The sequence below is a fragment of the Poecile atricapillus genome, chromosome 6 (assembly GCF_030490865.1).
Source record: "Poecile atricapillus isolate bPoeAtr1 chromosome 6, bPoeAtr1.hap1, whole genome shotgun sequence".
NCBI lineage: Eukaryota > Metazoa > Chordata > Aves > Passeriformes > Paridae > Poecile > Poecile atricapillus.
In genome coordinates, this window is record NC_081254.1 from 22,195,824 (window position 1) to 22,221,297 (window position 25,474).

Sequence of the window (25,474 nt, forward strand, 5' to 3'; positions counted from 1 at the left end):
CAAGCGTGGCTTGTTTCTCCTCTGGAAACTGAGGACCCACATACCTTATTTTCCTTTTCTGTGTTGTCAAGAAGTCAGTTTTTGTTGCCATGATATAGTGTGAGGTCATTACAGAGCAACATGAAATGTGCTTTCTGGGAGCTGAATGTTTTGGGGTTTTTAATGGGACTTTAGCATCAACAGAGATCTTTGAATATTGATTTGGTAAACAGTATGTTATTTTGCTTCTAACTTGCCTAGTGATTTTAGAAAATAAGATGTGCAATATGTGCCTTTTTGTTTTCCTTCTCCCTACTTCTATATATTAGGCGTGCTACCCGAAGAGTTCGAGAGCTGTGGTGGCAGGGATTGCCCCCAAGTGTACGTGGGAAGGTTTGGAGTCTAGCAGTGGGAAATGAATTAAACATCACTCCTGGTATGTTCCTAACAGATCGCATGTTAATGATAAATTCAGTTGGTTATTTTCAATGAAAAATGTAAAATTTTGTTAAAAAACGATATAAATCAGGGTACATTTCTTTCTGAGGAAATGTATTTTGCAAGGTTAGGAGCAATTGTGTTTTACAGTTAGACATCGTACCCTCATAAAGTATGGAAACAAGGTTCAAAACCTGCTTACAAAAACATTTAGTATTTTAAGAATAAAGGTAGTGCTGTCCCACTGAAAATAATTTTTATGTTTAAAATTGAGAATTTGTAGTTGCTTTCTTAAGGGGGTGAAAAAGGAAATCGCTTTATTTTATAACTAATGGTTGATGAATTGTAAGCATTCTATTCACAAAAATACAAATCTGAATTATGTAAGGCATGATTTCCTTGTCATAATTTGCATGTTCACTGCAGCAGAAAGCACAATACAGTGCACACTATAAACTGTGTATAATGGTAACCATCTAACATCACTGCCCCCAGTGATGAAACCAAGTAACCAAAGTCAAGAATGCTTAGCATGCTTTTGTCTTGTATGGGTGCTTTTCTTACTCCTTTCTTTTTGGTTATTGGTTTTGTTTTGCTTTCCTGCAGAACTTTATGAAATCTTCTTGTCGAGAGCTAAGGAACGATGGAAAAGCTTCAGTGAGACAAGTTCTGAGAATGACATAGAAGGTGAGATCTGAATGTTCAACAACCTCCTATTCACTTTTACAAACCCAGGAAATCTCACAAGTTCCTCTGCAATTTTAGCATTAAGAATACTTGTTAAAAGTTCTGAAAGTCATTCCCTACTTAAATGTTTGCTGTCTTATAACAAGTTAGTGAGCGAGGGGCTTGGCAGTACTTACTGTATCAATAAAAGACAGATTAAAATATTGCATGTACTACTTTCAAATGAATGTTTCCTCTAAAATATCAAGACTTGGCTCTCGTGAAAATATTAGATGAAATACAAAGAGAAGAAATAGGAAATGAAATTACAGTACATGCGCTTGCTTAGCTCTTCTTAGATGGGTTCTCCTTAGTTGGTATCCCTTCCATGATTTTGGGAAAGAAAAAAGAATATCCTCTGTTTTTCAGTTCTGAAACTGAGAGGTGGAAAATATGAAACATGATACATTTCAGATCCCACTTGTATTTCCTTGCCTGCCCAGATGGCCCTTCCTCCCAAATCTATTAAGTGGGGATGTTAGCACTCTTTTGAAGAATGCAGTTTTTTTACTGGCATATTGCTGTCTCCTGTGGATGTTCTGTTAAAAATAGTATCAGTGATGTTTTTTAATGTTGGATGTATCCTTGTTATAAAGGTGAACTCTTTGTGCTGTTGATTGATATTTTTTAAAATGCTGTCCCGTGATGGTGTCTTTTCCATTACTTTAGTTGTTTCCACTTGCCACAGCCAGTCCTGACTTACTTGCTTACTTTGACTGTAAATTATTTGGTTCTTCCTTAGGGATAGCCCTGTGACTCATCTGAAGGTTGTCTTGAGACAAACAATTTATAAAAAATTTTGCATGTATATGACTGTAGATATGCTTATCCTTGGAAAACATGTTTGCAATGCCCCTTGGTCTGTGGAGTGATGGTTTGCTTTTTCTTTTGTTGTGGGGGTGTGGGCTGTCTGTGGGGGAAAGCTTAGGTAATTTGTTTTTTTGAGAGGTAATAGTTCTGGATGGGAATGAAGGGAGAGGGAGCTGTTTTAATTGTGCCAGATGTCCTGGGAAATGTAGTAATAAGGGAAAACTGAAGAGTGATAGAATTTTCATGTCTGAAAAGCCAGCAAGCTGACAGTGCTTATTACTAATCCTTGGTAGCAGAGTCTGAAAGACTAACTATCATAGTTTTAGGAAGACTGGGATGAAATGCTGCATTCCAAGCTTCCGCAGAGCAGGTTCTGGTTATCCTGTTTATCAAATTGTCATCTTCTGCTTTCCAGTTGGAAATCTTGTCTGATTTAAGCCCTCTGAAAGAGACTTTTCCCCAAGTGTTGTCTTCTTTCCTACATTTTCACTGGTGTTTTAATCATGTCCCCGTGGAGAGGATTGGACAGAGAAAGTTCAAGGGCTAGCAGAATTTCTTCTGGAGGCTCTTGGGTGAATGCTGCCATCCTTGTCTTTATGTGCCTACAGAAGTTTTGTTCTGAAGTTTATAGAATTTAGCAGCTTTAATAAGTGTTGGTTTTGCTTGCAGATGCAGGTGCATCTGTTGCTGATCGTGAGGCCAGTCTGGAGCTAATTAAGTTGGATATATCACGCACATTTCCATCCCTCTATATTTTCCAGAAGGTGAGATGCCTTTAATTTTAGTTACAATAGCTTTAAAATTCTGAATAGTTAAACAAGAAACATTACTGGCCAAATATGGAACAGTTTTTGGAAGTCGTTTGGACTTGTTTTAAAATGAGAATAAAGTAGAGACACTTAGTGATGGACTATGAGGTTGTTTTCCTCCTTGAAAAATTGCATGAGATTCCTATTAATGATTATGAAACTGCAGGCAGAGATGAGAGTGTTCTCACTGTTACAGAAATCTTGATACATCCTGGTACACCTTTTCAGGCTTTATGATTTTTATATAGCTATGATATGTACATACATGTGTATAAAATAACATGAAATATTATGATACTGTAATTTGTGCTACTAAGAATTAAAATAGCCATTGTCTCTGAAAAGGAAAGACCAGCCTTGGATATGTGTCAGATATCCTCATTTTCTATTATGTACTGATTTCTGATGAATTATTTCATAGGATTATTGTTACTTTTAACATCTCAAAAACATTCATGGTAATGCTTGCAGTAAGAAATGGTATTATTCTGGATATGAATACAGCAACAATTCACTGGCTCACTTGCATCTTAAAATATCAGCTTGTTCCTTTCCTGTATTTTTTTGAAAATAAATATTTTTTTTTCTCTTTCTACCCTCTCCTCTTACTAGGGTGGTCCTTATCATGATCTCCTGCATAGTGTTTTAGGAGCATATACATGTTACAGACCAGATGTGGGATATGTAAGTATTTGCTGTAAAATTTTTATAACATGGCAAATTAGCTTAAGATGTCATGTATTAAAGTGTATTAAATAAATAGGTGTTCTAAACTTTATGCTACTAGCACTTAAAAAAATAATTAAACTTTGGTAGTTATTTCATAGCAGTCACAATGATGGTAGTTCTTAGAGACAATTAAATAGCTGAAAATGTACTGAATGTCAGTGTTGAGTATCTGGATTGCATGGAAAATTTTAAATGGGTGTGTTCACAAGACATTATAGTTCTGACAGAGTATCCACAGGAAAAAAACCCAGAAGATGTTAGTGGACTCCCACTTAGCATGTCACCTGTTCTGTCTTGGTGTTGCTTCCCGTGTTACCATTTCCATAGTGATACTCCCTGCCTAACTGGTGTACGTCCTAAAATCCAGAAATTCCATCTTGGTATCTTGCTGACACAGAATAATCACTCCCTCTGAGTTCAGTGAAGATAAGACAGTTTTCAGCAAACATTACAGTGTTAAAAAGCAAGCAAAAAAAACCCCATTAAAAAAACTGTCAAAACCCACTGAACAAACCAACTAAAACTAACATCCCTCTGAATGGTGTTAGCTTGCAGAAGCATTTAAATAATGAACAATAATGAAGAGGGTTTTTTTTTCTTTTTTGTTCCTGGGGGTATCTAGGAACATCTTTCACAAACTTTAATGCTTTGGGGCTCAAAAACACTTGAAAAGTTTTAAGTCTCATCCATGCAACAAAGCATTATTTAGCACAGGGTGTGTCTTCCTCTCTAAATCAGATATGCCTGGGACTCTGCATAAATAACTAGTCAGTTTTTCAAGTTCAAATGTTTTTAAGCCTGAATTCTGTTATCTGTGACCTCATTTTTGGAGACTCTCCCATATTTTTTAAGTGAGATTACAAACTCTGCAGGTTCTGAGATTGCTTGTTCCTAGGGTGGAGTTTCGAAAGGCAAATAAGTAATTTCATGGATAAGTCTTCTCTTTTCCATTAGAAATACAGCTAGTCTTGATACTTCTTATCACATTTTTTTAAAGTTTATATGGTAGTAAATGTAATGTATCCTTATTTCCACACCTAGTTATCCCCCAGAAATGGAAAGCTGATAGACTGTTTCTGATGCATATCAATACTCTTTTTCCTAGTTGGGTAAAATGCCGAGTGCATGTTTTTTTTTTATGAGAACAGAAAGCATGAATACTTAGAGACAGTGGAATAAAGATGATTGCAATTGAAATTGGTAAAATTATTGTTAGCATAATGGGTATTCAGATCATCACTTTACAAGAATTGTGCTCTTCACTTTTATTGTAGGCTAAAGTGTTTTTTGGGAGAGTAATGGTGGAAAAATGTGAACTTGCATTGCAGCTAACCACCTAGAAGTAATTTTATATATGTGAAAAAAAATATGGTTTGGCAAGTGGAAAGACATGTATTGACTGTTCTGAAACAGAATTTTGTCTCAGTTCCAATGTATCTGTCTGGGTCTAAACTGTCCCATGTGTGAAATTTTTTCTCCATGACTGCTTTTCCCATAGTTTAACAATGAACTTGAGGCCAGGTTTTGTTTCTCATGAGCTCTGCATTCACCCTGCGTGGTTTTAACTTTCTTGTATTTCAATTCCTGAGAACTTGTGATCATGAGACCTCCCAGAGCATCTGAGCTGCTGAAATCAAATTGATTGCATGCATAAAAATAATGTATCCACATTGTTTCTATTCATCTGGAAATGTTATGCAATGGTACTTGATAAATTGCAAACTGTAAATATTTCCATTTCCAAAGATGTAAGATGTACTGAACCTACTCACCTATATTTGCCCAATGCTTTTCCCACTTGAAGGTACAAGGGATGTCCTTCATTGCTGCTGTGCTCATTCTCAATCTGGAGGAGGCAGATGCCTTCATTGCCTTTGCTAACCTTCTAAACAAGCCATGCCAGCTGGCCTTTTTCCGTGTGGATCACAGCATGGTATGCACAGAGTTTTCTGGTTTTGGACCATAACGTTCTTTTGACTTGAAGCATAATTGTTTTATTGATGACTTCCTTCTGTCCTATTGAATAATGGAGAACTTTGTGATTACAAAACTGAGAATACCAGGTACTAATCCACAGAACTCATTCTCATGTTGTGATTTCTCCTCTAGAAACATTTAATTGTTTTACTTATCCTAAGGAGTCACATTGTGCTGTGTTGACATCCTCAGTTCTTGGTGGGGTTTGTGTTGGTTAACAATCAAACATTCTTTTGATGACTGCTTATGATGTGCTTTACTATCCCTACAGATGCTGAAATACTTTGCAGCCTTTGAAGTGTTTTTTGAAGAAAATCTTCCTAAATTGTTTCTTCATTTCAAATCATACAGTCTTACTCCAGACATATATTTGATAGACTGGTGAGTTCGTAGAACATAGAAAACCTAACCTTAGAACTGTTGGAACACTTTCTATTTTGCTATAGGTCTATCAGCACTGGAAATAAAGCATAAAAAAAGGCATTCAGTAGTTCTTGTGAAATCATGATGAACTGTTTTGTGTAACTGCAGTTGCTCTGGCAGGCTTCAAGCTTTATTAAAAGGCATGTATTCAGTTAAAAAATGAGACAAACAGGAGTTCTATGTGTTCATTTTCTTGTTGCTGCAGTTGTGTGATGTAAGTAGGGGAGAGGAAGCTCCTACATCGTTAGTAGTATGGTGTACTGTGATTGTGACTTGATGAAATGAGCACAGTCATCTACTGAAGGAAGTGTGACTTATAGGAATAGAGACTTTGAAGCAGAGGGAGGATTAAATTTAGGACCTGGTTTGAAAAGGGATAAACTTGAAAATACAGTGAACGATTTGAAGTAACAAATGTTCTAAAGCCGAGAGTAGCAAGCACTGTGTGTCTGCAATGGAAAGTAGTAGTGCAGACACCCTTAAAGTGTGGTAGTGCTGTCAAAAGCAGACTATATGTGTGCATAACTGGGAGCTTCATCTAGAATTATTATTAGATTTTTGTGATTTTAATGTGAACAAATTCAAAAATGTATCACAGAAATGTAGCTATTGATTTAGTACATTAGTGGGGTGGCTCTCAATTGAGATGAGTTGTGGCTTTAGATTTAGTGTAGGAAACAATGATGAACAGAGCTGTTAAACTGTATGGCTTAAATGGGAAAGGTTAAGTTACACAGTTGTGATCTTTGTTGCTTAAGTTCTTATGTGTGTATTATACTCTTGAGTAGGAAGATATTTGTCACTTCTTAGCCAAAGCTTTCTAAAGGAGATGGCATTCAAATGGGAGGATTTCTTGTGGCATAAAAAGAGATGGGTTTCAGAGTACAAGTTCTGACTTCAAGAACTGGAGTCTTGTGGATCACTGAAATGGGGGAAAAAATAAGAGTGTATAAAACAACTTGTCATCTGCTTAGTCTGAACTAAAGTAACTGAGATTTAAAGGAAGTTGTTAATTTTTCTGAAATCAGTATAACTCTTCCTTTTTGTTTGTTTTTGACTCATCTGTAGGATTTTTACACTCTACAGCAAGTCATTACCACTTGATCTAGCCTGTCGTGTCTGGGATGTTTTCTGCAGAGATGGAGAAGAATTTTTGTTTAGGACAGGATTAGGAATCCTTCGGTTATATGAAGATATTCTCCTACAGATGGACTTCATTCATATAGCACAGTTTCTAACAAAACTTCCAGAAGATATTACATCAGAAAAGCTTTTTAGTTGTATTGCAGCTATTCAGATGCAGAATAGTAACAAAAAATGGGCACAGGTGAGTTTCTTGGAGATGTATATCAAATCAGACAAGTCAGCACATGAATAAATGGGGCACTTCTCTTCAAGATTATTTAAGCTGCTTGTCTGACTCCTGAGCAATGGGCACTTCCTTTCTAGTGTCTCATTCTAGAAATTAATCTCCATGCTAATACTGTGGTGGTTAATATTGATATAACACTGGCAGTCTTCATATTCATTAAATAATTTACTTTTCCAGGTGTTTGCCTCACTGATGAAGGACAACAAAGAAGGGGACAAGAACCATAGCCCAGCACCGAAAAGCTAATGTTGAGGTCTGTTGGAAATATGGAAAACCACTTGATGACAAAGAAGTCTTCACATCACTTCTATGTGGAATAAGCACTATAGAAAATGTGAAAATGAAATGGAAAAAAGACACAGCTCTCAGTGGAGTTATGAACTGATGAAATCTTCACCCTTTTGCCAGTATTAGTTTTTGCCGTGGGAAGATCTGATTTCACACAGAATACTAAAACCTATGAAACTGAGAAGCGGGGAGTTCATATTTAATACTTTAAAAGAATCAGCTCAATGCAATAAACATTTGTAATAACTTCTGTTGGTACTTTAAACAAATTTTTGAGGCATAACTGTTTTTACAAATACCACAAAGGCACTTTTTGGAGGGGATGAGGGAAATGCTAAATCTTAGGGCCCCAAAACTGCTATCCAAACCAAATGCTTTGGTACAAACATTACCTCCAAAATTAACAAATTGCAAGTATTGAGGACCAAATAAGGTGGTTTGGTATGTTTATGTGCAAGGTGGTTAAGATTTGGGAAGGTGTATTGTCTTATTTACTTGTTTGGTTTTTTTAAGTTGCAGCTTCATTCTTCAGTCTGGGCAAATGTAATTAACTCAGGAACTGTAGACGTATTGTGCCCAAACCTAGAGCAAAAATAATTTGAATTCTGGTAAGAACAGGGCTGCTATTTTCACTGTACAGCTTTCAAAGCAAGTGGTGTTTAAGCATTTGTTTTGGTGTATTGGTTGTGGAGTAAATGGAGTGGGTATTCTGTGAAAGGGTTTTGCCACCAGAAGGTTTTTATTGTCGAGCCATTTCCAACTAAAAAAATACTTGTATGTAATGGTGAACACTAGAAAATGACAAGGCTGTCTAAAGGCTTTTGTGTTCTCAAAGTAGCCACTTTTAACACTTGGAAATAATGCAGACACAGAATTGTTTTTGAAACTGTCTTTTTATTAGTGTGCAATACTGAAATCCAAAAAGCATCTGGTTTAGTGATACTTAATTCTTTAACATCTTTTAACTGTGAGACATAAAGTCATACTGTATGTGTCACGGCAGATATTTTCAAACATTTCGTGTTCTTGAAGATGCTGTATAACAACCTGTGGTTGTAGGGGACAGAAATTTAAAATGGATAGCACTGCAGGTGAGGAACACTTGCACTCTTCTTGATCCATTTTTTGCTAATATTTAATGTAAATAAATTCCTTACATGTGGGTTTTTGTAACTGGTCCCTCTGGAAATCAAGTAAAAATTACCATTATGTATTTTTAAGTGCAGGAGGCTTCCAGTTGTCTGGTGTTTTAAAAGCAGAGTCTGCATAATCGGGGTAAAGATTTAGTGTGGTGTAACTTGCGTTGCTATCTGGTTTAAAAACTACATATATGCTACTCATAACATTAAAATTTGAAATGTAAATGTCAGATTTTTCTTAACTTATGTATTCACTACTTTAATTGGATCCAATTTGTCTTATATTTTTGTGTTATCTTGTACAGTTTTCTTACTTTTCAACTATAAATCTGTATATAACTGTAAATAGAAGGATCAAGCCTTCCTTTAAGACCACTAGTAACAATTCCTGTGTAAATAAAACTTACAGCAGATGCGGGCTGTGCTTCCTTTCCGTTCCCGTGGCTGGGCCGCTCCCCGCGGGCCCGGCCGCAGCCACGGCGCCTTCGGCCTCCGCCGCCAGGGGCCGCTGTGGGCGGGGCGCGGGGCGCGCTTCCGCCGCCGGCCAGCACGCGCGGGCCGCCGCCATGAAGCCGGTAAGGGCCGTGAGGGGAGCGGGCCGGGCGGCGCAGGAGGGGAGCCGTGCCCGGTAGCGGACGGTGCCAGCGGGGCTCCGGGAACGCCAGAGCAGTGCGGGTGCTTTGGGTGGGCAGCGGCGGCGCAGCGCGGGCTCGTCTCTCTCACCCCGAGACAAACGCTAACCTTTCAGCGTCCTCCCCATAATCTAGCATAGAAGGGGAAGCTAATAAAGTTGGGCTGGCAAAAATTCCGGATTCACAGATTCGCGGCATGTTCTCGGTTGGAAGGGGCCCGCAGGATCGTGCAGCCCAGGCCTGCAGTGACTGGCCGTACAGGGAGCGATCCCACAATCTTGCTGTTATTAGCACGATGCTCCAGCCAGCTGAGATAAGGATTCGGGGAACCCCACACTGATCCACTTGTCCCCTTTGTAAAGGGACACATCAGCCCTAACAGCGCTTCGATGCTCGGTTTCTCTGCACAGCCTTGCCTTCCCATGCCCATCACCAGGTGGTCCTCGCCGTGTCCGTTCCCGTCCCGAGCACGCTCGGGATTGCTTTGCAGGTTGGGCACGGAGCCCATGTACTGAGCCGCGCCTCCGGGCTTCCCCCGAGCCCGCTTTCTCAGCCCGCGGTGCCCCCCGAGCTCGGGCCCCTAACCCTGTTCGGGTCCAGCTGCTCTTCTGAGCCTTGCAGCAGGCAGCCTCTCCCCAGGGCCCTGCAGCTGCTGGGCAGGGAGACTTTCAGGCAGGAGAAAACCAAAGTTCAGCTTGGGGAGGTGTTCTACAGGAGGACATTTGCCCGAGGCTGTGGCCTTGGACGTTAAAGCCCCCGAGCTACATTATCGTGTGCTGGGAAACGGCAGCACCCTGAGAAAAGAACAGGGTGCTGGGGGGCACACAAAGAACTGCACCCAAACAAGCTGTGTACCATACCTTGAGTGTCCATGTGTCTAAAAGTGATGGAGATTGGGTTTATTTTTAAAGTTTGTCAGAGAATATTTCTCTAAAACATTTGTCACAGTGCTCTCTTCTCAAAGGTGTAACACAGTTGTGTAAATCAGAGGCTAACTGATGTTACTGTTAGCAGGAAATGTATAGTTCAGTCCTGATAGAAATAGGAACTCGGAGATCTTAAACAGTGGAATAAATTTTGCAAAGGCTGTTAACATGTCAGTGACTTGTAGCTCTCTATTTGTTTTCTAGAGAAAAAACACAAAGCGAGTTCCAAGTTTTCGCAAGTTACTGAGAACTAGTCAAATAAAACTTGACAATAAATTAAAGAATAAACAGTACAAGCAGAAGAGTGCTGCTAAGAAGTATCGCAAAGAGCAGAAGAAGCTAAGGGAGGCTGTCAGAGATGCTATTTCTAGAAAGCCTTTTCCTTTGGAGGAATGCAAGAAGAAACAAGTTGGTAAGTGTTTGCTCAGGTATGGGGGTTACTGAATATGCTGCTGCTTCCTGTTGTAAAATTCAAGAAAACAACACTTTATTTTCTGTATACAAATAGTTGCTGTTCCTGTTGAAAGAGTGGGAGACTTGTGAAAAATACAAAATGTAGCCATTCTGGAACCTAGAACTGTTAGTTAAAGATGGTAGAAATGTGTTTGCATTGATCATTATTGGATGTAATAGTAAAAGGCCAGTTTTCTGTGATAACAAAACTCACATGCATGAAGGTCAGTGAGCTCCAAGTAAAAGTATGGCATAAAATAGTCTCAAAAGTGTAGGCAGGGTTAGGTTTTCAAGGGTGACTATACATATGGGATATTAATCTGTAAACATATTCTTCTAAAATAGCTAGAAAATGGGAAGAAAAAGAAGAAGAAGATGCTCTTCCACTGGACATGATGGATGAAGATGACTTAAAATTAATGGAGGATCTGGCCCAAAAGGCATCCTTTTTAACCAGAGATCTTTCTTCTAAGTGAGTTGCAGTGTCTCCTTTTCATACTAATTCAGCCTTGTGTGGTTAATAAGTTATTAATATCTAAAATAATGCATTTATCAGGAGGCCTCGTTCAGTCAGGTGTTTGTTTGCAGCTCCAGTTTAGTGTTTCCTCAGCGTGTCAATACTTCAGTATAAATGTATTGATGTGTATCAGTACATTCTCTGTACTGCTCTGCCTGACCTTCAGGATAGTCCTTCTGCAGTGTTCCTTCCTGGGAGGTCCGTGGTTGTGAGATGAGTAGCATCCCTCAAACTGAAATAAATGCTTTAACCTGTAAACAAAGGGGTTTTTTTCTATCCAGAATATTCAAGACATTCCCTCAACTGTGGACCACTATACATATTGTACTGAAAATTGCTGGAAAAAAGATGAGTTCTGCAAGCCATGTCTGCAAACACATGCAACACCAAAACATTCATACAAAAAATTTGTTACCGGTTTTGTGGACCAAGGCATTGGGTAGACTTCACAGTGATACATGCAGACAGGTAGTGCTCCTAGTTGTAGAATAGTCTTTACAAATACACTTTGACAGAATTGTCTGGTTACATGATTGTTTGCAAATCTTAGCTTGCCTTTTTTTGAAGGATGTGAAAAGACTCTCTATGCCTAACTGCTGTAGGGTGGTGTTAATTTGGTAATGCTGATTCTGCTCAGTAATTAATAATTTAGTTTTGAAGGAAAGTAGTAAATGGCTTTTATTTACAAAGTTGCAGTTGTGCTGCATGGCCTCTTGTAGTCACATTGCAAGTTCTTGAATTAGAAGAATTTTGTTTTAAACCTTCCCCTTTCCTGAAATTGACCGGGTGTGACATAAGTTTAAAGTCTTGCAAAACTCAAAGTTTATTGTGTGGTTTTATTTAGAGATATTTTGCAAAATGTAGTTCTGTGTCTTACATAGAACTTAGAATGAATATTACACTCATTATGCCCCAGAGGGTTTTTAGAATGGAAGGAAAATGGTGGAAGTGGTGGCTCTTTTACCTGTTGTACTGTTACTGGCTTTTAATTCCTTTCATAGTGCTCCCTTAAATTCAAGAATTTGTCTTTTCAATCTGCTTTACTTTGGTCAGCTCCAATCTGTCTTAAAAACTTGACAGATATTCATATTAGCACAGATTAAATACTTACCCTCTTGTACACTTACGTGTAGCTCAGGAGCATACCTGTGAAAGAGAACACTATGCTGTGTTATTGCTGTTCTCATTAGAGAGAGGTGTGTGACACAGGCTTTGCCAGTGGGCAGAGTAGAAAAGTGACAGTAATAGTGGTAAAAGCAGCCATGGAGTAGGATAGATAAAAATGCTCACTGACCCACTCATTGTCACATCCTGGTTAAGCCTCGCCTGGAAGGTCAAAACAGTGAGGGAGGGAGAGGCTGTGGGACATGTTGAGGAAGGCTCTGGACTGTTTGTCCAGTGAGAGGATCCTAGTGCTGCTGGTTGCTGGTGGAGTCCTTCATGGCAGGGCTGCTTGGGGTGATTTAACGGGTCTGAGCCCTGCCAGGGCAGCCGCTCTGCTGTGGGAGAGCACAGAAAGGGAGGAAGGACACAGCACCCTGGCCTGGGTGAGGGGCAGACACTTAATTCAGCTGGTCAGGCATAGCTCTTGTCTAATTAAATAGCTGGTTCATTTAGTTTGCCTTGTATTTTTCAGTGAACCTGTTCACATCAAAAAACGAAAACATGAAAGTGTGATTGAGAAGTACGAGAAGGTGCCAAGACGTTTGCAAACAGAGCCAGAAAAAGAGCTTATCCATCTGCTCCCCATCAAAGACAAGAGTGGCATAATTCCTCAAGCTGTGGAAAAGCCAGGTAAAGCACAGATTCTGGAACTGGTATAATAGCCAGGAAGTATATAATTTATTTGTTTAAAATTTCACAGTGTTTATTACGTGCTTGACACTAGGCACTCTGTTTTTGCAGTTCTCAATGATGCACATGAGGAAGAGGAGGACACAGAAGATATGGAGGAAGCAGAGGGTAATAAAACATTTTGTTTGCTTTTTGTTGGTTTTTTTTTTCAAATCACTGGCACACCTGAAAAGTATTTTGCTGTTAGCCAAGGAAGCTTGCAATTGAAGTGTATTTTGTTCAGGATGTTTTTGAATACGTTCATTACCATGTTGCCATCAAAGCATAGCATTTATTCAAAGCTTGCACTCTTACCTGTTAGAATCTCAGGAATGGCTGGCTTCAGATTCTCTTTCTTCAAAATTATTTTGATTTTTCACCTAGAACTGCTGCTTGCATGAAGTTGCTTTTATCCTTTCTGTCATATTTGCTAGTAAGAAGGAAATATTGGTCTTACATAAGGAGTATCTGTGTGGTTCTATTTTGATTACTCCAAGATCATTTTGAAATGCAGTTCAGGACACAGACTTTTGTAGGCTTTAAGTGTCTGTCTTTGTCTTAAATTTTTTTTATTTAAAACATCAATACCAGGAAACTGAGATTTTCATTTGCAGTTGGCTATTGAGTTAATGGTCATTTTCAAGTAACTTCTGAGCCCTTACTGTCTAGAGATAATCTGAAGTTGAGGAAGAAGATACTTGTAGCAAAATAATACTCAAAAAGCACTAACAAAAACAATTGTATTTTTAAAAGAAAAAGTGAATGATGAATAATTTGATACAAATTGCAGAGCACTGCAGTTTCTTGGTATGGCTGGGGTAATATGTTGAGTTGATATGTTGCTACTGTACTCAAAGAACACCATGGGCAGATTCAAAAATATTTAGTCCACTTCTTTTTGCAAGCAAAAGATTTTGAAGTGGAGCAAAACTGAATCTGTGGTTTAATGTAAGATCTACCAAAGTAATTTTTAAAGCTTCTTTGTGGAACTTCTTGTGTTACTCTGTGTGACCTTACCAGGGTACCTGTTTGAAATGCAGTATCTGCAAGTGGCTTCCCCTCTTTTCTAACTCTCACATCTGTGCCAGACTTTAATGAGGAACCCTTGCCTGTTCTCACTCCTGAGGAAATGGCTGCTCAGAGGAGACAAAAGCTGCAGGAGAGGAAGATGCACATAGCTGCCTTAGCATCTGCCATTCTCTCAGAGCCAGACAGCAATGTAGGTACATTTACTTAACCTGCATGTATGTGTGTCTGTTGTGCACTAAGTCAAGAAACAAAGATCTGAAAGAGCTAACAGCAGCAAAACCACAATAATATATGAGTGGAACAAGGAAGAGGTCAGTGTTGTATCACTTTAGTTATTTTCTGTACAAGCTACCTTACTCCATAAGCATGAAGTTATGTAAGCTCTCATTTCAGGGTTGTGTCTGACAGTTCCCAATGCTTCAGGATATACTAATAATTTTTTGTGATTTTGTGCAAATTTGTAATAGCAGGATATTTTGATGTTCCTGAGACTGAAATTTTGTTGGGATATCTATCATTTCCTGGCTCGTTATGCAGCACTAAGTAGAGTCTGAGTAACTGCTGAGTTAATGTACATTGTGTTTGTCTCTTGGTTTGCAATTATTCTTCATCTGATGTCTGCCTATTTTCTTCAATCAGATTAAGAAGGTGAAGGAGCTGCGTGCTATGCTGATGGAACAGGATCCTAACGTGGCTGTGATTGTTAGGAAGCTGGTCATGGTGTCTTTGATGGAGATATTCAAAGATATTGCACCTTCATACAAAATTCGGCCTCTGACTGAAGCAGAAAAGGCTACCAAGGTGAAATATCAAATCTGTTTATAGTGTATGTGAGTAGTTAAGAATGTTTTCAGCTATGCCAGATACTAAGACTGATTTGTTCAATATGAATTTATGGTTTTGAGCAAAGGGGACAAAGACACAAATACTTGTGGAAGCACTGAAGCTGTGACACTTTCAGGAAGAGAGGTTTTGGTTTTAAGCCTTTAATTCTTACATTCCTTCAATAGGTAGATGACATGCAGGTGGTAATGGAGGGGAAAAGTAGTGTTTGAAAGTGGTATACCAAACTTAGGTGACTTCTTCATAAACCTTGGAATAAGGTCCTGCACTAAAGAGTTATAAAGAGGGCAAATTATGCAATGTTGTCACCTAACTGGCATAGATTTCTTTGAAATGTGTTCAACAATTTGCAGAACAAATGCCAAGTAACTGGTTTTCTGGAGCTTGTTTTTAACCAGTTTTTTAGAAGGATTTTTGGATATAGGTTTAGTGCAGTTTAGAGTCATGGTTTTAAAATATCATCTAGTTGATAATGTTACTTCAAGCTCTATAAATTAAATAGGCCTAGTTGGAAAAGGCCCTCTGAACACATCTATAGAAAAATGCAGAAATATTTTATTTTTAATACATTTCTAGGAATGTCTGTCTAGAAGAAAAAACTACTTAGATATCTGATATTTGTTTTAAAACTTTTTTTCACCATTGGCTAATTTCAGTTATTTAGCTCTCCAAATAAAATTTCATTTCAATTATGTTTACAGGTTAAAAAAGAAACACAGAAACTGAGAGAATTTGAAGAAGGCCTTGTAAGCCAGTATAAATTTTACTTGGAAAATCTGGAACAAGCAATTAAAGGTACAGTTAACACTTCCCATTTTTTGTAGTAAAGGCAAAATTGTTTGCAGCAGTTTCCCTCCTCTGAATGAATGGTACCTTCTGTCTTTGAGATAGCACTTGCATGAAGTATGCCTGCAATCAGTAAAAATTTTAATATTTATAAGATGACCATCATTCTGAAGAGTAATCACTAAAAATATTTTGTGCAGATTGGAAGCAAAGGAAGTTGAAGAAAAGCAATGTCATCTCATTAAAGGCATATAAAGGCCTAGCAGAGGTAGCAGTGAAGTGTCTGTGTGAGCTCCTGGTGGCCCTACCCCACTTCAATTTCCACAATAACATTATTGTTCTCATTGTTCCGCTCATGAATGATCCATCAAAAATGGTAAGTGATTTTCTGTTAAGAGAAAGAGTTCTTGTTTTGTGTGAAAAATAATTTCTGAGCTATATTCCACAATATCTAGATCTTTTGGCTATATCTTTTCACTGTTTTACAGGCTGTGGGCACTTTATAATTAGTAAATACCATTAATATAATCTGTTACTAGCTGTTCCTGTGGATGTGGCTTTACAGAACAATTTCTGTCTTGCTTTTCAGATTTCTGAACTGTGTGTTGAGGCAGTTAAGAAGCTCTTTAAGCAGGACAAGTTGGGCTATGCCTCACTTGGTGTAGTTAAAGTAATTTCTGGCCTTGTGAGGGGTAGAAATTATGATGTCAGACCTGAGGTAAGAGTCTTTCTGTTGTACCTAACAATATTCTTATGTCAAAAGTTTCAAAAAACCCCAAATGTTAATGTTACGGCACCTGCTGGCTGCAGACAGGCAGAATTTCCTCACTCTGTCAGACACAGACAGTTCAGCATTAGGCTGAGCCAGAGAGTTAGAGAGGTATGGGGCAAGGGAAGGAGACTGAGAGGTGGAGATCAGATTCTGCCAGAGAATTAAGTCAGGCAGGGAGACTTGAAGGTAAATGGAGGAATGGATAGAAGTGGACAGTGCTGGGGAACGAACTGGGAACAGGGATCAAGAGACACAGGTGTGAAGGAACAGGAGAGGAGTAAACGAGAACCTTTGGCTAGCAAAGCCCATTAGCTGTGATGGAATTCAGGATTTTTTACCCTTAGTTCCTATCAGGTTATAGATGACCTTTCATTGTATTTATTTTATTTTACAATAGGTATTAAAAGTATTTCTTCACTTAAGAATTAAGGAAGTAGAATTACAAAAAGATTCTGAAGACATTGCACCAAAGAAAAAGTTCATGACTTACAAAGAGAAAAGAAAAAATCTTTCCAGGATGCAAAGAAAGGTATGACAAATCTGTGTCTTTCTCATGCTCTACTTCTGTTACTTTATGCAGCAATTTGTTCCAGCAATAATTGCACATCTGCTGTTGCCATTGTTAATTCTCAGCATCAGTGATCAGTTTTTGCATTGTACTTGAAAATTTATAAGGTACTACAGGGAATTTAATTATCTTCCTATTTTTTCCTCTTTCCTGTGTTGATAATGCTTTTGACTAGTTGTTTCTGATAGGATGAGGGTTACCCTGTAGAATCACAGGGTGACTTAAGCAACTCACCAAGCATGGACATTTTGTTCTCTGGGTATCTTTTCAACCTTGATATCCAGACTGGTTGGAAACATTAAATCTGTTGTCTTAAAATCAACCGTATATTTTCAGTGGAAGAAAGCAGAAGAGAAACTGGAACGAGAGCTCCTGGAAGCAGAAGCATCAGAAAGTAAAGAAAAGAAACTCAAGTTGGTAAGTAATTTAGAGATTATTTCCCTATTTTAGCAGAGTGGCAGCTCCTAACCTTTTGTAATTGTCTTCCCTCCATCCCAACTTGTCAGCATTCCATATCTCTAGATCGGAGATACAAACCTTCTGCCTGTGACAGAGATCTAGGTTTTAGTAAATCATGCTCTCAGTTTAGCCAGGAAGGCCAGTGTAGCCATTCCTGTTCCCTTTTGCTGCCTGCTCAGAATGGTACTGAACCCATTGACAAATGTCCTCCAGGTGCCTGTTCCACAGGACACCGTGTAGTGGGTGTTAGAGCCTCTCAGAGTGGCCTTTAGGCAAAGGAGGAGTGTGCCTGCAGCCAGGAGAGAGCCAGGGGCAGGAGAGCATGGCAAGACTTTGGCTTTTCAGCGTATGAGCACAGATGGCAGTGCCATCAGGACTGGTTTGGAAGGCCTGAGCGCAGGCTTGGACAGAGAAAAGCATTTCAGTTGAGTTAAAGTGAAATAGAAATGTCTGTTTCACAGGATTAAGTATTTAATTTTGTTTTCTTTCCTTCAGCACACAGAGACCTTGAATATCGTATTTGTAACTTACTTCAGGATCTTGAAGAAAGCTCAGAAGTCTCCACTTTTGCCAGCTGTGCTAGAAGGTCTTGCAAAGTAAGAGCTGAATGCCTTCTTTTGTGTGTGTTGGAAATTACATAAAGCACTAAAGAAATTTTTGTCTCTGAAAGAGAATTAAAGAGTGAGAAAAGATAGTCCCTGACAAATGAGTTGAAATTCTTCTATTTATCTGCTGAAGTTTTCTGCTATTTCCAAAACCATTTCAATGTGATTTGAAATTTCCCATGATAGAATTGATGTGGTGCAAATACCACAGGATGTGCTAATGTGATTCCATTATTTTGTCTGATTAATTGCTAAAGGACAAAAGCATGTTAGTGCTTGAAAAAGCCATGATTAGCATGTTGGAGGCTGAATTATTCTTTCCTGTGAAGATAGTAAATGTTCAGCATTTGATTTAGCCTGCTTTTAAGGTGTGGATCTTGGCAATCCAGAGCACTTTGAACTGAGCTTACAGATAATGTCTATAATTAAAAAATGCAAATCTCTTTGATTCAAGGTTTGCCCATCTCATAAATGTGGAATTTTTTGATGACCTATTGATTGTCCTTCATTCACTTATTGCATCTGGGGTAAGTTGAGTTTTATTACAGTTTTCTTAAAATTACTTTCTTTTGGGTACTTAATCGGTTTTGTATTCTTAGGATTTAAGCTATCGCGAGAGTCTTCATTGCATTCTAAGTGCTTTTCATATACTCTCTGGTCAAGGTAGGAGATTTTTAAAAACAAACTTTAGTTCAATATTGCCTGATAAATAAATGGAGTAAACATGTTTATTTGGGATTATGTTTATAGGTGATGTTCTTAACATTGATCCAATGAAATTTTACACACATCTGTACAAGACACTGTTCAGCCTACATGCAGGTAATTCCAGGTTCTTATTTTCACTGTTCACCTAGATAATGTTTATTCTGTTTCTCTGCTATCAAAGCCTTTATGTAACATTAATGAACATTAATATACACTTTTTTTAAGATATCTAATTTCTGAGATTACTGTCTGGTTTAATCTACTGTTTTTTTCTCGAGTTGCACATTACATTACTGCAATACAAATACTTGAATTATTATTCCAATATATGGTAACAGGGTCTAATCATGTCATTTCATTAGGAAATACCAAATATTTGATCTTGGATAAGCATTTAGCTTGTCCTCAGTTTAAATTTTTTTACATCCTTATAATTATTTATTTCAGTGGTAATTTAAAAATTCTTGTCGTTTTTCTCTAATTCTCTCTCCAGTAAAGAAAAAACATCTGATTTTTCCAATATAATTCTAAAAATAACTTAAATATAAATTCTGTTTTTTAAGATTTTCTGGTGTATATTTCTGATTTTTATAATGATAACATTTTTATGTTCTAATCTAAATTTTCCTGTAATTTTGAGAAGTTGAATAATTGATAAAAGAAGAGATGTATAAAATTTGAAATTAACATAATTTTAATTAACTTCAGAAATGTAGATTCTCTAGGATTAAGAATAAACATTCTGCAATTCTGGATGGGTAAAACACTAGATCTTTTCACTGTTTAATAATTGATAGAAAGTGATACAATGAATGCATTTAGGATTAAAGCAGTAGCTATGTTCAATGATTAGATATTTTTGATGGAACAGTTATTTTCTTAGAAAGGAGCACAGAAACAATGATACATTTTTTCTGTTCAAAGCTGGACTATTTTGACCAAAAAAGGGTGGATGCTTAATGTCTGTATCACATGAGAGTTGTCTGAGCTTCCCAGCTTTCATGCTGTTCTCAGTTCCAGTGTCCAGCTGTATGTCCTTGATGTGGTTCTTTACTCTCTGTATGGAATTCTGCTTTTGAGGTGGCACCAATGAGGACATAGGGATTGTGCTGCAGTGCCTGGATGTCATGTTTGCCAAGAGGAGAAAGCAAGTTTCCCAGCAGCGAGCTCTTGCTTTCCTAAAGCGACTTTCCATCCTTGCTCTTCATGTACTTCCAAATTCCAGTGTTGGGATCTTGGCAACAAACAGGGTGTTCATGCAAGTAAGTTTTACTTGTTCATATTTTTAGCTTACTGGCTAAAGGTTATTGAATTTTTTGATAAAAAAATTTTGTGCAAATTTTTTTAAAGTATCTTTAGCAAGAATGATGAGAACAAAATATGCTTAAATGCTGCTTAAACTGAATGAAGTGGAATGAATCCTGAAACTGACTTAACCATGTTATAATTGGTTGGTGGTATAAACAATTCAGTTTCCGGTTTTGTTGTGTTGTAGACATTCCCAAGGATGGACCTCTTACTAGACAACGAATCTCAAGGCAGTGGAGTTTATCTCCCAGAATTAGATGAACCAGAGCATTGCAATGCCCAGAACACAGCCCTGTGGGAGCTGCATCTACTGCAGGTTTGTGAGTAACTCAGGGATTTGGGAAGTGACAGCAGTAAGTAGCTGCTCAATGTTTAGGTGCTTTACAAATGGAGAACAGAGGTCTTCAGGCTTATCTGGCAAATCATGGCCCACATGAACCTATTCCACCAGAGTTGAAGGAGAAGACCCACACAGTGGTATGGAAGGATGAGCTCAAAAGGGGGTGTTACACATCCCCTATTACAATATCACACTGGTTCTTACTGCAGGTGGCCTTATTAGATTCCTTTGGAGACTTTCTATATCTGTTAAGTTCCCTTGCAGTCCAGTCCTTCTTCCAAGAGTAACTGACACCTTGTTCTGTCATTCCAGTCAAGGTTTGGAGAAGGCTTCCTCTGCCCTTTGTCCCTTTTTTCTGGGAGTAGGAATTATCTAACTGTGGAGAGTCATGCTCACAGCATGATATGAGGGAATAAATGCATGACTGGGAGTTCCCATTCAGTTAATCCCACAAATTGACTGATTTTGAGGTACTCAGTTTCTAAAATAAAAGCAGACCTTCCATCTTACAGAAATGGAAATAAATATTAAATTCTATAGATAAATACGTTATGCCTTACTATCTGTCTACTGCCTTCATTCTTCCTTTCTTTCAGAGACATTATCATCCAACAGTGCAAAAATTTGCATCTCACCTTATTGCTGGAGCTCCAGCTGAGGGCTCAGGAGCTCTTCCGCTTGATTTGAGCCAAAGGTGAGTTATCAAAGAGTTCCTTTTTTTCTAAATATTGTTGCTTATACTACATTAAAGGAATGCCTAAAAACAATTATCTATAAAATTAAAGATTCTGATCTTCAAACTGTCTTTGTTCTTCTGCCAGTATAGAATGCTGAAATCTGGCTGCCTTTTTATTTTTTTTTTCTTTTCCCTTTTGAGACTTGTTGCCAGGCTGTGACAAGGGTAAACATTTCAAAATGCAGTGTGTTTTCTTCCCCCAGGAGAAAAATATCTTCAGTAGCAGCCCTGATCTGAGTATGAGTCAGGATCACTGAACTGGGACTGTCCAGTGGGAACTAGAACCCAAGTTGCAGTGTAAGGTGTGTAGTAGTAGGTTAAAACATGAGAACAGCCATCCAGGCTCAGACAAGATCTAATTCAGCACCCTGTCTTTGGCAGTGGCTGGCAGCAGGTGCCTTGTGAAAAGTAAAACCAGGGCATACACATAAAACGTGTTCTGAGCAAGCCTCTGACAGGTTTCAGCCTGGTGGATTTCCTGAACTTGATACCATTTTCTGTTAGTACCTCTCTCTTCATGGAGTTATTTTCAAAACTGCTCAATGTGCCTTGAATCAGAGCACACATTTTGCAAATGCAGCATACCTTGGTAGGGGTTCTGTGCATCCACAGCTCCCCATGGTAAGATCTGCTTTCTTTCATTTTGGTCCCAGTTTGCCTCATTTAACAGCCCCTGGTTCTTGCTCTGGGAGCTGAAGTGCACAGCCTGCTCAATCACACTCTTTCTGTGCCTCACAGGACTTGGCAGACCTCAGTCATATCATACTTCGATCTACTGTCTCTCCTGGATGGAGGGATCCACCTCACACCGGAGTCATTCCATATTTGCCATACACTTTATTGCATGTTTCTGACCTTTTACCAATTTAAGCATTTCAAGATGAAATTGGAGACTCAGTTGCAATATTTGAGGTGTGGATGATCTATGGATTTATACACTGATGTAACTAATTTCTATTGTGTTTTGTTTCTTTTCAACTCCAAACAGCACTGAAGTCACAATCCCATAAAAGTAGCTGTCATAACAAGAAGATATTTTTCCCTAAGTGATAGTGACCTGCTCAGAGCCTACTGTTTTTATGTAGAGTTGCTTTTTCCAACACTAAATTTCATTTGCCATTTTGCTGATCATCTCATACAGTCTGTCTGCAGTTCTCTACACGCAGCTCATTCTTACTACTACAAAGAACTTGGTATTCTCCAGCTCTTTTTTGAGCATGTTGGAAAGTGCTGATCCTGGAAAAGACCTTGTGGAAGTTCAGTGTCTTCTTGTCATTGCAAAAAATGATCATAGACTCCTGTCCTCTGTTTTCTGTCTTTTAACCAGTCTTTTCTGTGATGTTCCTCCCTGTTTGCCCATGGATGTTTTTTTCATAAAACCTTTTGGCAAGGAGTTGGGAATTCTGGCAGATTGTGTCAGCTAGACCATCTTAACCTACCTTTCCCCTCGCCTTTTTCAAATATCTACAGATCAGAGCTCTGGGCAGACAACAGTTTTCTTGAGTTTGTTTAGACATATTTTACTTTCTTTGACTTGCAGTATTTCCCAGCCATTGGGTCCTGATCTTTTCCAGGTGATGCTCATTACTCTGGGTTCTCCTAAAGTGTGATGGAGGGGGATTGTGGAGTTCCTGTGAGATGCTGCTCTCAGATTGGTGATAGATCAGCTGAAGTTGTATTTATCTAATGCCATTTTTCTTTCATTGTTTATTTACTGTAGGTCTGCTACAGAACTTTTTGAGACATACTGTATGAAAGGAATGACCTTTAATCCTCCTGTTGCATCAGTAACACCCAGAAGAAAGGTACTGTTCTTGTCTCTCTGTGTCCTTTCCTAACCATGTGTCACAACAATATAACCTCTATCTGCTAGCTCACTATGCAGTGCCCAGGCTTTGGCACACTCAGTGTGGCATTCTGGTTTCTGTACTTTTTGCATCAAGTATATTTTTTTTAAGTGGCATAAGATAGGACTGAGTATAAGGAAGGAAAAAATAGCTGTATAAACAATCCTACCTCCCACAGCATCAGTTAACATAGCAAGATTAATATGGTAGCTGTTATTTTGCACTTTGCAGTGGTTCAGTGCAGATTTCTTGGCTCTTTGCTGTAATGATGAACTAATGTTTGTTCAAAAAGCAATAATAAAAAGCCAGCTCTTTCCCCAGGGTGGGTAGTTGCCAAGACAGCTGGATTTCCAGAGCATTTGATTCAGTGTGTTGAGGGAATACTGATCCCTGTTAGTGTCACTACAGCTTTAAAGTGGAAATTTGAGGGGAACAAAGAGTTAATGTAAAAAGAGGAGATAATGGCGGAAGTCTGTTTATATCTTCAGCATTGGATGTGTTCCAGATGCCAGCCTCCATTAAATGTCCAGTGAGTGGTGTGTCCTTTAAAAAGTGGTAACTGTCCTTGTTTGTAATGCAAACATTATAACCTATTAACCGTGTCAATGCTCCACTTTGTAACTCAGTAATATCAGTTGAAGACTTGGGTGCACGATTTTTTTTTTCCATTTTAGAGAAGCAACTTCTGAAAATGTGTTTGTACTTAACTTACTCAGTTGTTTTGTAATGACTCCTTGATACGTGTGTCCTGCTATGGAGCTACATGAGCAGCTCTGACAGAGCAAGGCTGAAAACAGCAGATGGGAGAGAAATTTGGGTTGAATAAGGAAATGCACAAGCTCCTTTAGGGAGCAGAAACAGTGGAACAGCAAGATCACAAAGTGTCCATAGATGACTGTAATGGACCTAACTGGGAAAATTACCTTGGGGTCTTGCCTGCTCTATGGTTGTTTGGCTCATTTAACAAATTTTGGCAGTATCTGAGTTTTACCCTCTGTGTCCTGCATGTCCTGTGTGTGCCAGGCTGCCAATCTGTCAGCATCTCTCTGCTCTCAATAGAAGCTCCAAACTGGAGCACCTGTGCACCACTAAAGAGAGGCTCTCATTTCTCTGTGAGTGCACAAAGTACTTGACTTTGGGAATTTTAAGACTTTCACAGGGAAGTTTAAATCTTGTGCATAATCATCATTCTCCATTTAAGCACCAGAAAAATGCAGGGCTCCAGGTGTGGCTGGAGGCAGAAGGGTCAGGGGATTCCTTTTTGACTTACAACCTGTGCTGTAAGCATTGTTGCCTTCACTGGCCTTTTGGTCAGAGGTGCTTGATTTATAAATGTGTGCTGTCACCTGTGCTGTGCTTGATTTGTATTTATGTGTTGAACAGGAGGCAGTGTGTGAAGCCCCACACATTTTGAAGCCATGGCTGTGTGTATAGGTAAAAGCCCTACTTCTAAAGCCTAGCTTACCAAAAAAGCCTCAGCAAAACCATGAGCTTTTGAAGGACTGCCTGACATGATGCTTGCTTGCAGCCAAGGGAGGTTTCCTGCAGGCCAGGAGCAGTGAGCTGCCAGTTGAACAGGTCTGGTCCAGACTGGGACCACAGGAGAGAAACAAGACTGCTAAACTAAGGTAGCCATAGAAAACATACCCTTGTTCAGTAATACAACTCATATTTTGTAATTTTCAGGATACCTTCTTGCAAATGGATTCATTTGTAGATGAAGAACTAAACAAACAGCTTCAACAACACATCAGTGAGACTGCTGCTCACACACCCTTGGATTTTGCTAAGCACTTGAAGGAATCATCCTTGGCATAAATGTACCTATCAATCAAGTTCATTTGGATTCTTAATTACAAAGAAAGATTGGCTGAAAGAAATCACCAGTCATCATAAAAGGTATATAAGTAGGCTTTTGTGTGAATATAGAAACACACAAAAATATAACAGTTTTTCACAATTACAGGCCTGTCCCCCAACCACCCAGCCCCTGTTCAGGGGGCTGGGGAAATCACAGTAAACTCTCATAAAAACATAGAAACATAAGTAATTTAAGAATTGTTTGCAACCATGCACAGTTGTATTTTTGTTTATGTATTTTTCTAATTTTTATAACAGAATATTGACATATGTATTTCTGTGAGCTTACTTGACTGTGTTGATAACTTAATAAATATTTTGAAAATATTAACATAATACTGAGTTTTTGATGTTTAAGTTACCTAGACATTTGGAATATGAATTGCATTTTTCCTGTTTCTCTTTTTATGTCTTCTAACAATTTATCTCATCTTGAATTCATTTTACATTTGGTGTTTTTTTCCCCTGATAAACCTTGATATTGGCAAATTAAGAATATTGAATTTCAGTTCTGAACTATCATCATGATTGAATACTCTACTGCAGTGTCTTTAATAAAGCA

At 38.5% G+C, this 25,474-nt stretch overlaps 2 protein-coding genes across 4 annotated transcripts in view; both read left to right on the plus strand.

The window, feature by feature from the left end:
- Nucleotides 1-9,103, plus strand: part of TBC1D12 (TBC1 domain family member 12) — a 41,289-nt gene extending 32,186 nt beyond the window's left edge. For 2 of the 3 annotated variants that reach the window (XM_058842131.1, XM_058842133.1), the window contains 8 exons: nt 309-415; nt 1,024-1,104; nt 2,623-2,717; nt 3,375-3,446; nt 5,296-5,424; nt 5,740-5,849; nt 6,960-7,218; nt 7,441-9,103. In XM_058842131.1, the coding sequence (XP_058698114.1) occupies nt 309-415; nt 1,024-1,104; nt 2,623-2,717; nt 3,375-3,446; nt 5,296-5,424; nt 5,740-5,849; nt 6,960-7,218; nt 7,441-7,509 (922 nt within the window). In that variant the 3' untranslated portion in view covers nt 7,510-9,103. The remainder of the gene's footprint in view (nt 1-308; nt 416-1,023; nt 1,105-2,622; nt 2,718-3,374; nt 3,447-5,295; nt 5,425-5,739; nt 5,850-6,959; nt 7,219-7,440) is intronic. The other variant, XM_058842134.1, reaches the window with a different exon arrangement.
- A 110-nt stretch (nt 9,104-9,213) lies between these two features.
- Nucleotides 9,214-25,243, plus strand: NOC3L (NOC3 like DNA replication regulator). Its single transcript, XM_058842130.1, has 21 exons — nt 9,214-9,265; nt 10,453-10,660; nt 11,047-11,173; nt 12,855-13,012; nt 13,124-13,180; nt 14,140-14,270; nt 14,720-14,881; nt 15,625-15,718; nt 15,910-16,085; nt 16,299-16,427; nt 16,879-17,010; nt 17,386-17,466; nt 18,004-18,104; nt 18,568-18,640; nt 18,713-18,776; nt 18,864-18,935; nt 19,902-20,083; nt 20,317-20,445; nt 21,066-21,163; nt 22,926-23,010; nt 24,739-25,243. Exons 1-21 carry the CDS (start codon nt 9,257-9,259, stop codon nt 24,868-24,870), a joined length of 2,400 nt encoding a protein of 799 aa, XP_058698113.1. The 5' UTR covers nt 9,214-9,256; the 3' UTR covers nt 24,871-25,243.
- Nucleotides 25,244-25,474: the final 231 nt, after the last annotated feature.